General features: G+C 41.7%; 1 protein-coding gene across 6 annotated transcripts in view; it reads left to right on the forward strand.

The window, feature by feature from the left end:
* Nucleotides 1–18278, forward strand: part of LOC6534448 (adenylate cyclase type 6) — a 37586-nt gene that overhangs the window by 6894 nt on the left and 12414 nt on the right. For all 6 annotated transcript variants that reach the window (XM_015195153.3, XM_015195151.3, XM_015195152.3 and 3 more), the window contains 12 exons: nucleotides 5783–5994; nucleotides 6463–6756; nucleotides 8335–8446; nucleotides 10293–10447; nucleotides 10795–11285; nucleotides 12738–13132; nucleotides 13197–13317; nucleotides 13772–13952; nucleotides 14666–14815; nucleotides 15556–15677; nucleotides 17038–17130; nucleotides 18042–18188. In XM_015195153.3, the coding sequence (XP_015050639.1) occupies nucleotides 5806–5994; nucleotides 6463–6756; nucleotides 8335–8446; nucleotides 10293–10447; nucleotides 10795–11285; nucleotides 12738–13132; nucleotides 13197–13317; nucleotides 13772–13952; nucleotides 14666–14815; nucleotides 15556–15677; nucleotides 17038–17130; nucleotides 18042–18188 (2450 nt within the window). In that variant the 5' untranslated portion in view covers nucleotides 5783–5805. The remainder of the gene's footprint in view (nucleotides 1–5782; nucleotides 5995–6462; nucleotides 6757–8334; nucleotides 8447–10292; nucleotides 10448–10794; nucleotides 11286–12737; nucleotides 13133–13196; nucleotides 13318–13771; nucleotides 13953–14665; nucleotides 14816–15555; nucleotides 15678–17037; nucleotides 17131–18041; nucleotides 18189–18278) is intronic.

Here is an 18278-nt window from a genome sequence, read left to right on the forward strand (position 1 = left end):
TCGATAATCGAATAAATAGCTTTCATAGACACCTTTCTATTTAATGCACCGGTGAGTCCTTCAATCGAAGGCGAAGGTTTCCGGGTCCTGGCGGCCTGCCAAATCGCCACTTGACATTGCCCAGTGACTCGGAGGACACGGAGACACGGAGGTCCTCGGAATGTGCCCTGCGCCGGATGACCAGAGGGGCCATAACCTGCTGGCTGCATATCTTTAATGAAATTGCAGTCGGCGTACGAGCAATAAGCCGGCGGGACAGGACATGGAGGTCCTTTGGTGAAACCGCCGCTCAGTATGCAAAAGGGCGGTGACTGGTGACTAAGGCCTCATCCGCATGGCAGAGGGCTAAAGTCACCGGGCCAAGAGTTGGCCAGGAACTGTGAGCTCTGGGCCACACGAGCACATGGCTCTGGGCGCAACGCATAAAGGATAACGGATAATGGACTTAAAATAAACAAAGCAAACGGCAGGCGGAAGGCAGAGGGGCGGGGCAAAAGAAAAGCGGACGAACAAAACACGGCAAAACAGAAAACGTCTAGGAAGGATGGAAAATCGGGCCGGGGAAACTGTTTTGCTTTGTTGCCGATGTACCCAGTGATCAGGAAAAAGCGGGTGCCTCCGGTATATTGGTTCTATTTTGGGGTTTGGAAACGGCTCAGTTACTTTCCGCCAATTGTTTTCAAAATCTGATGGGCTTACACTAATCCATTTAGTTGCTTGGCAAACAACTTTTGCAAATCTCTACAAGTTTAAAGGGAGAACAAAAGTAGCTGTTCCACAATTTTTAAATTTAAATCCTATTTTACCTATTATGCAAATATTACATAATTAATTAGCAAATTAATCATTTTCAAATGGGAATTTAGAATAAAGTATCTTTATTGCTACTATAAAGTGAATATGTCTGTTTTTCAGTATGAAAATCATGAAGTTATCAATAACTTACTGAATACGGGGTAACTCCGGGTTGAGCACTGCCCTCTTTATTGACGCTCCTCTTCACTGCTCAATGCACATCATCAACAATGAAAGGACTAAAGCTATAAACTGAGACAAAAAGGCGGAGGAAGCGAGAGGGCGGATGTGGAAGGGAGATAGCATCTGGGCTCAGGTAGGATGTCGCATTCATTCGCTTGGTTTGGTTAACTTGGATCATGTCACAAATTAGTAAGTCATTTTGCCATCTTGTTTACCCATTTAGCTGCTGGAAATCATTTTCCGCTTAGCCAGCTGCTGGCTATTGGCAGTGAACTTTCCCATTTTCCGATTTTCCTCCCAGCCGCCGCTCTTTTGGGCCTCGGCCAATGCCTTCTTGTTCAAGTTTTATTACGATGCTCTTGACCGGTTTTATTGCCCTCAATATTTCTTGCATATTCTGGCCACAACTCATTCAACAAATATGTGGGTTCTGTCTGGCATTTGGCTTTTCCCTCGGCTTCGGCTTTGGTTTTTTGGCTTTCGGTTTTTGGCTTTGGCTTTGTTTTAACGAATTTATAAACCAAACAAATTTATGCTCGTTTCTGTGGTTTCTGCACTAGCCGTATTAATTATGAATGTTATTTTAGACCATCGTTTTCAAGCGCACACATTGAAGTTGTTTGAATGTATGAAAAATTCCCTTTCTATTCGGTTGCTCCACACAACATTTTTTAATTGATGGGATGATAGACCTTGGGCAGAATTATTCGAGAAGTCAAATAAATGCTTGCCTGAGTAATTTCAGATGAAACGAAATTGATGATATAGAACATTAATTAGACCCACGAAGCACAAAAAACATGTTGGTATTTGCCTCATAAAACCCAAGTAAAACATTTTAAGGGGAATAAGTATTCGCTATTAAGTAATATTTCCCAATGCAAATGGACTCATTACGTACCTCATATATAGAGTATGTAATGTTTAATTTAACTTAGGAAATTGGTTCATCAGGAAAGTTAAATAATATTTGGCTTTTCACCTCCGATAAAACATGCATCAAAATTCGTATGTAGTACATATGTCCCACCTTTTGGAATGGCTAATGAATTCGTTTGGCAATGCAAATTTCCTACCCAAAACACCTCAGCGCGTTAAATGAAATGCAAACATTATACAAAACGCCCAAAGATGACGATGCGTAAACAAAAAAGCAGCAGAACCAAAAAATCGGGAACAACATCAGGCAGCAGGCAGCAATAGCAGCATTAACATCTATCGGTATCTAAAAATATATATACTACACTGCACGAAAAGAGGTAGTTTCATATAAAAGAGGCACCTTAACATTCAGTTCAACAGTAAATTTTGTAGTTTTTCATATTTTGCTTTTCTTTTTAAAATTGCTAGAAGAAAAAGTTAAAATAAATAATAAATAAAGCAAGCATAAAAGTATTTAATACAAAAAAAGGATTACTTCAATTTGTTAAGTAAAACATCGATCAAATTAATTTATAATTATAATACAGTAAATCCATTTCTCGTTCCTTATAGGTTTATTAGTATATTCAACAAACATTTCTCTCAGTGCATTCGTGGCGTGTGTTTTTGAGTAAGTGGGTAAGTGTTGGTCGCACGTGTGTTAGTGCGTGAACGCTGGCTCCACTAACTATATTTAGAGAGAACTTACCTAGAGGCCAAAACACGGGTGGGTTAATTGGGGAGTGGGTGGCGAAGTGCTGCTAGGGGGAGTCTAAAAGGGTGGGTGGGCCAGGGGGTGGTGCCAAATGCCAGCAGCTGTTCGGTTGCCCGGTTAATGAATGAATATGCATGAGGTGGCGTGAAAGAGATGCCAGACAAAGCTCCCACACACCCACTCCTTCTGTCTCTTTTTGCTCCGCGGATATATCCAGTATTTTCGGGAATCTAGGGCCTTTTTCATAGTTCAGCATAGTTCATAGTTGTGCATATCAGGCACAGAGCGTTTCATATTCTTTTAGAATGCTTAGCCATTTTCATACTATTCTTTAGTCCCTTTAAAAATATAATAAACATATATCTTTAAAATTTGGGAAATCTGTCATTCAATAAATTCAAAGATTATTTACCAGGTATTCCAAAGTCAGGACAGCTCTCTTCCAAGCGAGTTCTACAGTACTTCTATTTTCCCCCATTTACACATGTAGCGTTTTTGCTTCGGTAATCAAATGTGCTTTGTTTTTATTAATTTTTCTTTGGCTCGAAGCTGACACAAAAGTTTATCGTGTGTTTTTGTTGCTGGCACAATATTTGCCAGACCATTAGCGCCATTAAGATAATGAATTGCCATCGGTCTGCGGCATCGATTGAATCGAATTGAATGGAATCGAATCGAATATAACCGAGGCGATATACCATTATATCCTGCATGTCACAATTGTTTGCATGCCATTTACCTGGCGAGGTGTGCAAATATTTCAGGAGGAGGGGATTTGGGGGCGATGACATTGATTTAGTGCGAGTTTTCAGAGCTGAGCTCCTGTTTTATTAGAAATGCAAACAAGGTAGAAGTGTAGGAAGTTCTATATATACGAAGAATTTGCATACAATAAGTTATAACGATTTTTATGTCTGCTTTTGAATAACAAGCTTTAGAAGTCTTCCATAGATATGTTGATATAATAACAGATATATTCCAATGCGAACATTGATTGTTGCTGATTTGCAAACTGTGCAGGTTGCTGGACCATTTCTGTGAGTGCCTGTGATTAATCGGCTGATTAGCATTCCGAAATTATTAATTTAGATTGATTGCGCTCTCAGCTGTTGCCTTTTATCCCCAAAGGACCAAACAGTTCAAGCCAATTAAATCCGATTGTGTATTGCCTTCTGTCAACGTCTCCTTCGATTTGGAAAAGTCCAAGTGGCACGTAGGAAAATGCAAAATAGCTTAAGACTTAAGCCATTGGATGAATGATTCCTGAAGGCAGCCATAAGTGTCGAATGACAGACGATGACGACATTTATGAGCTTTCACCAAGGATACTTTTCAATTGGCAGGGTAACGTCTCCGGGGATTTCCCCTTCCCCATCGCTTTTCCTGCCTTTAAAGCTGAGTTTTCCCATTGCCTATTTTGCATACGAGTGGAAAGTTGGCGAAACTCGTGATTTTTTAGTTTAGGAGCGGAAGAAAAGTTGACAACTTTCAGAAGTTGTCTCTTTAGTTTTACGATTTGGAAAAAGTTCTAATTGGAGTTCGCTTTGCAGATCATGCTATCTGCCATATATCGTGCACAACACTAGAATTTTATTTTCCAGTTTTTATTTTAATAATCACTTATATTTGTATCCGTCTCGAGTCGTTGCCAAAGATCTAGAATGAGTTAATTACGTGTTGAATTGCACAAATTGGAAAATACAAATGTTATTCAAGGCAGAACTAAGAAATATTGCTTATAGTTTATGTGATAATCTCCGGGGTTTTCTCCGTCCAATATTTTCCACTTGGCGGGTGGCAAAAATGTTGAACTAAAAGCAAAACACAGATTTCTGAATGGCAAATTGTGCGAAGTTATTCATAAGAATTTCCTAAGAATTCCTTAAGTGAATTTCGACTATTGCTTGTTGTGTTACTCGATAGGTTCGTATTTTTGCGGGAACTCTTTGGCATTATTTTTTTAATATTCTTTCACTACGTTTTTTGGTGAAATATTTCATATATTTTTTGGCAACAGCAAAACAATTTGTTTACAGCACGCGGCGCGCTGTGTTTTTGACATATTTATGCCGCTGGCCAGGCACTTGTGCTCACCCCTCTCCCCCTTCGCCTCTTTTTTTTCGGGTTAGCCACGCCCCCTCTGCCTCTGCCTGGCACTGGCCAAGTTTTCAACGCCGCCTCTGGCTAAAAACAAAAGCCGACAAAAGGCAAAATGCGAAATGTGGCGCTGATGAAGACGAGACGATGAAGAGCCGAGAAAGCGGCGAACGACCTGCGCCTGGCTTAAGACTTTCCACAATGGAAGTTTTCCCCACCCCACTGCTCGCTTTCCTTTTATTTCCGCTTTCCCGCCCGGGTTTTCACCCCGCTTTTGTTTTGCTGTTGTCTGTGGCACAGTTTGGCTTGGAATGCTAATGAAATCGGGCAGTTTGACTATTTAGAGGGCTTGGGTGCTTCACGTGGCAGTAATAAGCTCTAAAATTAGAGATTCTTCTCATAGCGATGCATCTCTGGTATTTTACTGCTATCTCGTTTCTTTAGCACGCCATAAATGCAAGATAATCTCTGCTTTCATTCCCGCAGCTCATCTGCAGTATTTCTTAGATAATCTGCACAACTTTACGACTTTAAAAGGGTATTAAAACTTGGCTTGATCGCAGATAAATTCCTTGTTTCTTTCGAAAATTCAACAAACAATCTGAAGTTTTACTCGTTGGGGGTCTATCCGTCTCTTTCTGTGCGAGTCGCCCCGTCTCTTTCGCGACTTCTGTTTTGATAGGACCTTGCGTGTCTGGCGAGCATTTCGTGAGACTTAAGTGGGCCGGCACCCAAAAACAAAAACCAAAAAAGGCCCTATAAGCCCATATATATTTGTATATATTCGTACATATTGAGGAAAAGTGGGCGCTGGGGGAATCCGAAAAGTAGATACGATATATTTATTGGCGGCGTCAGTTTGCGATGCTTTTTGCGGGGGCGGCAGTCGCTGTTTCTCTGTTTGAGTTGCTTTGTTTTGGGGTTTGCCTTCCCTGCTTTCGCCTGTGCAAAATCGAATTTATTGTTTTAATGCCATTTTCTGTCGCTGTCGAGCGCAAAAATTGGCAATTTGTTTAGAAATTAGCGCACTGCCTCCTTTAGCATGTAAAATGAAAATCAATTTCCTTTCAGCGCAAGAGGATCGAAGCACCCAGATGAGCGGAGCGCCAGGAGCGGGATCTGGTGGAGTGGCTGGTGGTGCCACCCACATCTTTCGCTCGCTGTCGTCGGAGAGCCAGAAGCGGGAGTGGTCCAAGCGCCTCTCCCTCCGGGGAATGCGACATGGAGGGGCAGCCGGAGGTCCTGGAGGATCTGGCACTTCGAGCCTGGCCAGCAGCAAGGAGGTGAGCTAATTGACCCCAGCACTCACTCACAAAATCATTGCGTAATAGTTCTCTGGGGAAAAGGGAAGACCTTTGCCAACGCACTTGGGGAATTGGTGTAATCTACTTAAGATTGTGAATTCATGTAATTTAATTTAAATTTAAAAGGTTGTCATTTTGCAAGTCAGATTTCGTATTAAAAATAATCCCTGTATGTGGGTTTTTATTATCAAATTTGTTATATAATTTCAAGTATAAATGGCAAAGATAGTTTAAACTGTCGGTAGCTTCAACCAAATTTTATAATTATTATTATTTGCATACCTCTTCTTATCCCTTTAATAACCTTCAGATTAAACGTTAATATTTGCTGACTGAACATTGAGGTTTAAATATTTTCCTGCTATATGCTGTTACTTTGCAAGGCCACTCTCGACATTACATTCTCCTTTCATCGGTGTACTGACCATTTTACATATTTCCTCGCAGGAGAGCAAACACAGAAAGTTCTTCAGCCGCTCGGCCTCGTTGCGTCAGGCGGGAAGCGGAGGAGGAGGAGGCGGCGGCGGAGTAGGAGGAAGTGGCAGCCACCAGGCGTCCATGGAGCTTCATGTGCCCGGCCAGGAGGGAAGGGGCGGCGGTGGAGGAGCCTCCTCCGGAGCGGGCTCGCCGCAGACCCAGACGCAGCCGTCGACGCCCAAGAAGTCCAACTGGGAGGTGATCGAACATTTCAATACGAGTGCCAAGGGAGGCAAGGCCGTGGTTAGCAGCAGTTTGATTGCGGTGAGTTCGAGGGGGTTCTGGAATCAATTAATTTGCCCGCCTAATGGACACAACGTCGCTGGCAGGCTACATCGCCAGCTTCCCTCCATCTTCCTTTCACCTGTTGTGGGACATAAATATTTAATTCGATTGTGCCGCAAATAAGCTGGTCCGAGCTGAATTTGAATACAATTTCATCGAGGGCTCAGTTTGCTAATGGGCATTGAGAAGGGACGAACACGAACCAGTCGCCCTGGGAAATTCATTTAAAGTCAAACAATCTTGGCACAACCAAAACGACTGCGTGTCACAACATTTTGCTTTAACTAAATTTATTGTTTCATCGCAATCGATGCCGAAACTTGGCTCGGAGGAGCTGCCCTGCGGCTAATTGAAAACAGTTTAATTTTTTCCATCACACGTTTGTTTTAATTACATTTTGTGTTTCATTAATTTCAGCTACCCTGGGGTTTAAGTGTCTTTATAATAGAATTTAATGTTGGTTTTATAGTCAAACAAAATGTATAAAATCAAATGTTATATTTGGTGTTGGTTGGAAGCTTTAATCCCCTTCTTTTTGTTTCTTTTGAATATAATGAGTGCATACTTTATTCTTAGCTATTTTGTTAGGCATTTAATTGTTATTTTACAAGAACTTAGTTTTATGCAATAAGTAATAAGTTTATTTTATTCCTGATGGCTTACAATGTTTATTTTCCAATAGAAGCGAAGTCAATGTATCTTTTTTATAACTTTTACTACTTTATAGTTTTAGATTCCTTGCTCCACACAAACCTGTTGTAAGGCCAACTAACAAGCCACGTCTGGGAACTCACCCACACACTTGCAGGCAGACACCCACACAGCCACACACTTGCATGGCTAAGCTGACATGCACAGGGGGCCACTTAACAGCTGCACACGTCTGCGCGCGTGTGTGTGTGTGTGTATTTTTATTTGCCTTCGCTGTCAAGAGTCAATTGACAAAGTTTAGCAAATTGAAAAGGCAAAAAAAAAGAGAGAGGAGCTACAAAAAAGCATTTCTGGCATTCAAATGGGCGGCAATTTGCTTAAAAACGCCGCGGGGATCCAAACACACTTGCCGCAGTGTGCGTTCGGCTGTGCTAGTGTGCGTGTGTGTGTGTGTGTGGGTGAGAGTGTGCATGAGTGGGCAAAACGTTTAGTTCAATTGTTTGCGGACCACACAAAAAATCATAGCATACTTTCAGAGGCCAAATGAATTTTTAATGCAGAGAAAAGAATGCGAGCATACCTACTGATTGTTTATTATTATTAGGCACTTATATTTAAATGGAAGCAACAATGCCTGCTTTTATGAGTTTATATGTAATTCATAAACACCATTCCTTCAAATCGTACTACTAGTGGGAATAAAAAAATTGGAATAACTTTTCCATGTGTACTATTATTTGTTAAATTGCTTTCTATCACAAATATTTGCAATTAAAACGCACTTACTACATTTTTGTTTAATTTATACAAGAATTTGCATTTTATTTACATTTAATTGAAAAGCCTAAATGAGATTCCATACCTGTCAGCTATAATAATTTCATTACTCTCATTCTGTGCCCCAAGGCTGGAATTACGCGCTGCAACATTGACGAATCCATGGACTCCACCAACTCCAGCTCCACCTGCCACAGCCCCATGATCTACCAACGTGACGAGACGCAGCTGTTGCAGCCAGGTAAGATGAATGGCTCGTATGGCTGCGAAGGGGGGAAATCTTGGGTAATAGGAAGGCGCTTACCTCTCGTAACAGGAGCCACTGAGGGTCAATAAAAATACCAGCATGCACACATGCCCCCCTTTTGTAGGGAGAAAAGCGGAGCACATTTTTTCCCCTGGCCACAGCGCTCAAAATGTCACAAGTTGATTGTCATTGTCATATTGAATTTGACGAGGCTATTTCGCAGTCTCGTCTCTTTTTTCACTCTCGTCTCACGTTTCCTCGTCATTGGCATTTCACTCACATATCGCCATTTTCCCCCTTCAAGGTTGCCTTGGATGCCAGGCATCTATATCACTAGCCTCCATCCGCCCACCGCCTAGATTTATTTTAGTTTGTATTTCCTGCGAAAGAAACCAAGTCAGCCTTTGGTTTTCCTTGGCTTCCATAGAAATCTGTATGTGGCTGGCTGGGTACAAATCTATGGAAATTTACATAGTCACGTTTGGCATTTATTTATTGATGCATATAAAAACATACTCCTAGATCCCATTCATGCCTTTCCCGCCTTGTTGTGGTTACGTTTTTTGTTATTATTTTTTTGCATTGTGGTCAGGAGACGGGACAGTTGAATGATTTTAATATGTCGATTTGGCTGATGTTCTCCATTTTACAACAAAATATTTTATGGCATTGTGTGCTGCATTCGAAATCAAGGCTTCCATTCTCAGAAGGGAAAATGTCAGGAGCACCGACGCTGATGTGCCACTCACACAATAGCTGGCAAATCGAAAATGTGTATAACATGTTAAGCGAATAAATTGTACTTGAATTGTCACAATAGCCCGAGGATTAGGTTTGTGGGGCGATTGGATGTGGCTGTGGGTCCTTCTGTCTCCGTTGGGTTTCGTCACCCAAAATAATATATATAAAATATCATAACATACTTATACCCGTCAATCGTAGAGTAAAAGTGTATACTAGAAGGAAGAAGGAAGCGTTTCCGAACCTATAGGTTATATTTATTCCTAATCCTTATCTTATTCTCTATCGTTAATGTAGTAGTAGTTACGAACGCTGTAATGCATATATTCATAAATAGCACATTTCCAGAAATATTTAAAAGAAATCTTTAAAGAAAAGTATGCATAAAAAACAATATGTAAATAATTTCACACTACTTTGAATGTTGATATGTAGGCCGCAAATCACAGTTAATTATCCGAATAAAGAGCTAATAATTTAACTGGTCAGGCTTAGAAAGCTGATTTATTCATGATTTTAATTAGTATTTTATTTGTGTTCGTTTTATTTACAAAGAGTCTTTTTAATATGCTCATAAAAGAAGCATTATTAGTGTTGAAGTTTATTAGATGGCTTTTCAATTAGTCTGTCAGTTTAAATGTCTAAAATGCATTTATTTTATTACGTTCTTATTTACATACATTTTTTCATCGAGCGTTTAACAAGTTTCCACGTACAAAACCAGTTCACTGAACAATAATGTGGCATTTGCTGCCTCATTCAGAATCAAAACTCTCTGGCGAATACAAAACTATCCAATTTCATGCTGTGCCAGATTTATAACTACAATTTACATAATTTTAATCTCTTGCAATGCGTTTTCCCATTTGTAAGGTAACTCGAATGTGAAAATGCAACAGCTGTGATTGGACTTGCAAATTCAGCTTGCAATTTGCAGTCATTTTGTCGGGCTAATTGCAGCTACATTTCAGTTAAGCCTCAAGTTTGGTTAACTTTTTGGCTAGGCACTAATTAATTTGGCTTCTGTGAGTGGGGCATTGCCTTATAGGCCTTGGCAGGATATCCTTACCACAACAGAACACATGTACTCTGCTTTCAGGCGATGCCAGCAACTTGGAGGCCAACAATCCGATGTCGAGCGGCGGAGGAGGCGGAACTGCCAATGGTCCTGTGAGCCCCAGCATTTCGTTCTGGTTCCGTTTGAACCGCATCATCCTGCGCCTCTGCTCCACCCACCAGTTCAAGAATCTCCAGGTAAGCTACTTACGCTTCCAGCTTTCCGTGAAATCGTTTTGCAAACAAGTTCAAAGTTCTCCTCAACCGCCATCGTTCTCGGGCAAACTTTTTTGTTCACTTTGCTACTTAGCGTGCCCAACATTTCTTCTAGTAACAGCAGCAATTCATTCCCAAAAATTGGTGATTTATCCCCAAAGACTCCAAATCTAAAGTATATATTTTGCATAGAGGATTCTGCACTGTGTGTTGTATTCCTCGTAATTATGTTACAAGAAATGAACTTATATATACACTTTTTAAGATAAATATTTGGCACTTTCTGAAAGCCCATTCTCTAAGTGCGTTCATTTCCCTTTTGCAATCAGGTGGAAATGCTGTATCAGCGGTATTTTCTGCGTATGAATCAGAGCAACACGACGCACATTTTGGCCCTGCTTTTGGCCCTCATTCTGGCCCTGTCCTGCACACAATTGGTCTTCACCACGCTGCAGTTGCGACGCAGCACCGCGCTGCTGCTGGAAATCAGCGAAATCGGACTGGACGCAAATGCGACCGTGGGCAACTTGACGACCACCGCAGTGAAGCCTCCACCACCGGTGGCATCATCGGATCAAATGGCCCGGCTCAGCTCCATCCCGCTCCTGGCTCTCGCTTCCAATGACAGCTGGGCGGGCGACGCGGCGGGAGGCGGGGAACTGAAATCCGCCCATAACCGCAACCTCGACGATTTCGAAGCGGACCATAATGGGCAGCTGGAGGGAGGGGGGCTGGTGTGGCGCCGCCAGAAGCGCAAACATTATCGACGCCTCCACAAACACCGATACAAACACAAGTCCCACCAACAGCACCGCACCAGGTATGCCAACTACTTATAGTACAAATTAGCTTATTTTCTCAAAAAAATTGTCATATAACTCACTTAAACATATTAATTTATATGAATTTCTTGTGAATTTGTTTCATACCTATGCATATTTAACTGTGCATATTTTTGGAACATTTTTCTTTTAAACTTTAATTGCTCGTCTAGTAATTTATATACAGCATCCTTGCTGTAGCTACAAATCACCAATCTTATCACCATCACAGGTGAAATTCGAGACTGTAATATAGATGAAAGTGAATAAGAGGCAAGTTTTGACAGGTCACCGGGTCGACAAGGTGCTTTTCCCGAAAGGCGATTCCATTTTTGCACAGCTCGCATTTGAGGTTTTACTCCGTGTGGTCTCCTGAAATTCAATGAAACAACTCTGGGCTGTCCGAAAAGAGCTGAGCCCATAAATGTGTCCAAAGTAGGCTCAAATTGAATTTAAAGCGGGCTGGAGGACCGAACCAAGTTAAGCTCCACGAAAAGTAATTTTAGCCGAGGGAGAAGCCACAATTCATCGAAGGAAATCCATGACGAGGCTTTAATCGAGGGCGAAAAATTCAGCTAAAGTTTAATTTAAAGGCATACTGGAATATAATTTCAGGAAAATCCAGAAAACGTCACACAATAGAAATTCATAAACTATTATAAAATCAAAATAGTGGAGGGAAATCATTACAAATTCATGACAATGCCTTACTTGAAATCCCAAGTTTATTGTTGAATATAAAAACACTCTGATGGGCAATCATTTTAATTGTTCAGCAAGCAATTAAAAAGCCAAAAGTATTTCTGTATAGAAGTACAATTTCGTAATTTGAACTTTTCTGAGGTACTCTGCATAGATACTAATAAACAATACAAATTAAGATAAGACAGATTCTCAATAAGAGATTCTCTCAATATCTATAGACTTTAACAACTTTATAGAAGAAAAAGTTTGTCTAAAATAGCATAAAGCTCGAGAGAATTTAAGTCTTTAAAATAAGGTTATACTTTTCTTGAAATTTAAACGAATAATGGATAAAACTAGTGCTACAAGAAAGAATAAACGAATTTCTGTGCTCAACAAGTTGTTCGAAAAAACACAAATTTCCATTTGATATTCTTTAGCACCTATTGCCATTTGTTTCCCCACAAATATTTGTCAACAAAATCATATCCTTACAGTATTGTGGCAGCCATAAGATATCAGCGGATAAAGAAATAACTCTTGCAAGAACACACAAGACAATTCCCAAATCAATAGCTTGTGTGCTAACTGACTGCTCGAATTCATTTTGCCTGCCTTCCATTTACATTTAGATTTATTTTGCCACAAATATTTATGCTGGCCATAAATGCCGGCATTTGGCAAGACGGATAGTTGGCCAAACACAAAGCAGACAGTTTCATCAAGTGTTTCATGCGAGTGAAATGAAATTTCGGACCTTATTGCAGATACAGGATGCGGGAGAAGCGGAGCCTGCAGGACATTGGGCTGGTGAAGGGTGAAGGGATCCGGCCCCAGCTGATTGTTGACTCTGCCCCCAATGATGCCGATGTGTACACAGTTGCTCCCGATGATGATGTTGATGACGTTGATGAGGGGCGGAGTGCTGGCAGTAAGGGCAGTAAACACATTACGTATACGCCGCGTGTCCGCGACTACAATCAAATTTCACAAGCGGAACGTGATGAAGTGTTAAACACATCGTCAAACGCCGGAGCTGCACCCGATAATTCAGACCCACCCCTGGGCTACGGCCACCTCGTCTCCCTGATCCTGATGCAGGTGGACGAGTCCGTGCTGGTCTTCCTCATTGTCATGCTAATCTGCGGGATTGTCTACGCCTGTGAGTTGACTTGCACCGCGTGACTTCTGACTTCGGCCGCTAATCCCTTTGTGTTTGCCTACAGTCCTGCTGTGCATCCTCTCCAAGCCGGCCATGAACGAGATCTTCCTGGTGCTCGTGTCCTACGTCATTCTGGGCACCTTCCTGGCCATCGAGGTCGCCGTCAGCTATGCCATGCAACCCAGGTTGGTATACGAGTTCCATTGCTAACAAGCCCACTACTAAAATCGTTGGTTAGTTGAGCACATTATTCTATAACAGCAATCAATCATTCAAGCTATTATATGTTTGCTTTGGAATCGATGTTGATATACATTAATTTATGTACCTTAAAGTGCTGATTAAATTTACTAAGTTTCTTATTACAATTCTTTTATGTGTATTTAGTTTTCCCGTTACTTAGCATAAGTTTTAAGTTCCTAGCATAGTATAGCGACCATTGTAGAAGTCTATTACCAGGTATTATTTGTCAGCAGAGACCCATTAATTTTTCTCAGTGCACGGCAGCTGTTGCTGGCTCGGCAAAATTAATCATTCACGGCTCGCTAATTGCGAGAACTGGGAATCATGCTGAGCAAACAACCGCACCTGTGCTCCAGAGTCCTAATCGCTCTTCTCGTGTCCGATTTCCTCCGGCAGCAAATCCTTCAACGGCAGCGCCTGCTGCATCGTGCTCATCTACATGACCTACACGATGCTGCCCCTCCGCCTCCGGGAGGCTCTGATCGGAGGAATCCTCCTGAGCGTCGTCCATCTGTACACCTGCCTGAGGCTCACCGCGATGCAGGATGAGGCGGTCCAATTCATCCACTGGGGCGAGGTGAGTGCCATTGCGAGTGGGAGTGGGAGGACACATGTGCTCTTCGAGTTGCTGAATTGCTGGGTGCTCGAATGATATCACATTTAATTGCTAGCTTAATTACACAATGTGTGGGATATCAGAAAATTGGCTCGATTGAGGCGGTGGATTGGGATATTGGATTATAACATTTATTTCGAATGTAAAAAGACTTGGGTGTTCTCTTATATTTAATACATTTTTAATAAGTTATATGTATTTTGATTTAATGCAATAGGTATTGGATATTTTACTTAGCTTCTAGTTTGAAAGAAAACATTTGCTCTGGGGTGTCACACAACTTAATGCGATTTCATTGTTTATGTATCAAATGAAGCATGTAGCCATCTATCAACAGGTTTGGCACTTTCACTGAGCCGCAAATGCAAATTGATTTAGCGAATAATAAAATTGAAATACTGCGCAATAAAGGGGCGAGTGGGGAGGACATCTAGCTTTAATTGGCAGTCTTTACACAGCGAGGAGCGGGAAAATCAGGGAGGAAAACAGCAGCTAAGAGTGGCACGTGTCCAAGGGCCTGGGAGTAAACATGAACGGAATGAAATTAAATTGGCGCTAAATTGAATGAAATCGAGAATGTGGAGGCTGCTCCACCTCCACCACCAGCCGCCTAAGTGTTGTTTCCCCGTATTTATGGCTCGTAATGTCATTAATGCTCCAATCTTCGCCCGCAGCTCCTCTGCACTTTGGTGGCCCTCCTCCTGGCCAACCTCACCGGCGTCTACACCCACTGGCCCAAGGAGAAGGCCCAGCGAAAGGCGTTCATCGAGACGCGGCAGTGCATCGAGGCCAGGCTGAGGACTCAGCGCGAGAATCAACAGCAGGTGAGTGGCTATTTTAATTTATTATACTCCTAGACCATGTTTCATTATTGCGTTTTATAATGCGACTTGATTTTCAATAAGTATTATTTGTATTTATCATCTGGTACTTTAAGCTAAATTCTTAAGAAGATGCTAGCCCCACTTCACGTCATTCATTTTGAGTTGGCTAACTGGGGAAGCCCAGGAGCTGTCGACAAAGTGAAATCTGCAGGTGTTTTATTGGCATGTGGGTGTGGAACATGAAAGACCAAGCCGAAAGGTGAAATAATGAACTCTGGGCAAATTTCGCACGAATTGTTTGCATCAAACGGAATGCTGACTGGGTGGTAGCAGCGGGGCACAGATCCAACCCATCCCATGCTCCTCGCAATAACCCACTGCTCCTTCACATTTCGGTGGTCTTTTATCTTGAGCATAACAACGAAATGGTGCTCCATGTAGAGAGGTGCCCCAGTGAGGAGATGTCTTTTGATGGCTAAAACAGGACTAAAAACCAGAACAGAGAAGGCGAAAATGAAAAGCTTGGAAACATTTAAGAGCTCTGCTCTTAACTGAACATTTTTATGAATCCCCCAAATATCCTTTCTTGTTAAATATCAATGAAATAGTTTAAATGCACGTCATTTTTAAAGAGTATGCAAGTTGATTTATGCATGCCGATCTCAAACGAGAGTTCATTTGAAATGGGATTTCGAAATGGTGAGATATATGAGGTATTAAAACATATCCATTTGTTGCAGGAACGCTTGTTGCTGTCGGTGCTGCCGCGTCATGTGGCCATGGAGATGAAGGACGACATTGCGGGCCAGCCACGTGACACACAGTTCCATAAGATATACATCCAGCGGCACGAGAACGTCAGGTGAGTGGACCTGAAGGGGAAGAGTGTGGCGTGGGCGAATATATTTGCATGCAAAGTCAATAAATTGTTTGGCTGAGAGTCTCTGAATGTCTGAGCGTGTAACGCGAGCAATGAATTTGTATGCAAAGCCAAAAAGGAGATAAAGCCAAGTGCACAGCGCCACGCACACATATGCAAAGCACACACACACACACACACACACAAACGACACACGCATTCAGCAGTCAAGCGAGCATAATAAAGCATACTTTGAGGCGCACCTGTTTGAGTCAGAAATGTCCTTTGTCTGTCGCCTTTTCTCCGCTTCCCTTTACAATGGGTTGCTGGGATTTCTAGTCGAAGTCGTCAGGGGGAAAATGCGAAAAACTGCTGGGGAAATAGGAAAAGATACCTAGAACGTATTCAGGTAGTCATTTTTTTCAAGGAATATGACTAGAAGTGCATAGTTCATAAATTTATAACTGTTATTTGTCGATGTGCGTAAAATCATATTTACATTGGTCAGAAATCCCTGGGTTTTTGAATATTTTTTATAAACTTTTGTGTAACTAAAACATCGTTATGCTGGCAATAACAACCAAATAACTTTAACAATAAGTTATTCCCTGCAAAATAAAGAGCATTACTCTTCCAACTTTCGCCTCGGGCTGCCATTGTTACTTTTCCTCTTGTTTACCCTCCCAAACTTTTCCCAGCCCATTTTGTATTAAATTACGCGCTGAGCCGACTAAGCCCTTCTCAGTTACGAGTCGTAAAATCAGCAAAATAAAGAAACAGAACAAGTGGCTGTGCTAACGTGGCTCTGTCAACACATGGCCATGTTGCATAGGCCAAGAGTAACGTGAAAGGGATTTAACATTGTTAGATTTCGGGGAATAAATAACCGACACATAATTCAGTCTTAAATAAAGGGGAAAAAATGTTCCTGAAGGCGGAAGTTAACTGAGATAGAATAGACAGGGGGAAAATATATGCAAATCTCCTTAAAGGAGTAGAGACTCCTATGGAAGTCTTACCAGCATTATTAAAGAAAATATTGAATAAAACAGAAAGGGCTGAAAATAAAGTTGGTATTGGTAAAGTGACTTGATTTAAATATGGTTCAAGTGGGAAAGACCAGTCTGTTTTGAAATGCAATATTGTTAAACTGCCAGATACCTTTTAACTTAATTTTCGTTTTAATTTTCGGATTTCGTTTTAAATAAGGAAAGAAAAGTAAGTCCCACCACCAAAAAACCTCTGGTTGTGGCTAAAAATGCTGGTCAGCTATGCTTCTAAAATCAAAAACTATCCGTGTGGCATTTCGCTTTTCTTGGTATAGCCATTGCGTGAACTCACAATTCCTTTTTTCCTCTTCCAGCATCCTTTTTGCGGACATCTGCGGTTTCACCAGCCTCTCGGATCAGTGCACCGCCGAGGAACTGGTGCGTCTGCTGAACGAGCTCTTTGCCCGGTGAGTATTCGGATTCGGATTCGGATTCGGATGCGTAGTGGATGCGATGTTGCATGTGCCAGCTGAATGGACCACTGGGACGGCCAGAATTTGTGGTCATAATTAATGGCAAACAATTCGTGCACTTACCAAAAATGGAGACACTTAGGAGCTTTAAAAAAAAGTATATTAAAATATTAGTTACATTACACTACATTACTGACTGACTGCTTAGACTTCTGATTTCATGAAACATATACCCAAGTACTGAAACTCGAAAAAGAAACTGGCAAACGGGCGGCGTGAATCTAAAAGGGTTTTACCACGAACGAATCTAAAGTAAACCCATCCAATTCTAACATTTTTCTTAGTGCACGTCCATCTGTCTGAGTCCTTTTCTTATTCATGAAATCGAAACCCAGACAGAGCCTGCGGCTGTATTAATTGCTCCAAATGAACGAGGGAAAACTGACCTTGGGGCAAACAAATAAACCTGCTGACCTCTTTGTAACCGAGCTTAGGCACTAGTAACAAGCTGCTTTTATGGTTGAGAAACAGATAAAATTTAAGAATTTGGGAAAGGGGGCTATATTCGGTTATTCTCGTCGACCTCTTAAGAATATTAGTTTTCAGCAGAATATTTGATGACTGTGGTTGCAAAAGTAAGTTGTGGGTCTCTTTGGGGGAAATTTAATCAAATTATTCAGCGTTTAATTAATTTAAAGTTGTTAATACCTCGAAACAAAAGCTTGGCTATTAAGTGGATAAGTGGATTAAGTTGGGCCCTTTACTTTTCATTTCTTTTCTTTTGTGTCAGGAAAAACTGAGCTGAGATGATGGTCGTTGCTCATTGTATAGACTTACAGCTCCTGTGGCGATTTTCCTGTCCATTTTCCAACTTCTGCGTTTTCACTTCTCCACTTCCATTGCAGCTTTGATCGATTGGCTGCGGAGCATCATTGTCTGCGCATTAAGCTGCTGGGCGATTGCTACTACTGCGTCTCCGGACTCCCGGAACCCCGTCCGGATCACGCCCATTGTGCCGTGGAAATGGGACTCGATATGATTGACGCCATCGCGTGAGTATCCGTGTCAGCAAACAGAAACACAAAGGCAACTGCTGCTTTGCGGCTTTGTTGTGGCTGCATGAGGGAAATCGAGAATCGAGA

The sequence above is a fragment of the Drosophila yakuba genome, chromosome 3L (genome assembly GCF_016746365.2).
Source record: "Drosophila yakuba strain Tai18E2 chromosome 3L, Prin_Dyak_Tai18E2_2.1, whole genome shotgun sequence".
Taxonomy (NCBI): Eukaryota; Metazoa; Arthropoda; class Insecta; order Diptera; family Drosophilidae; genus Drosophila; species Drosophila yakuba.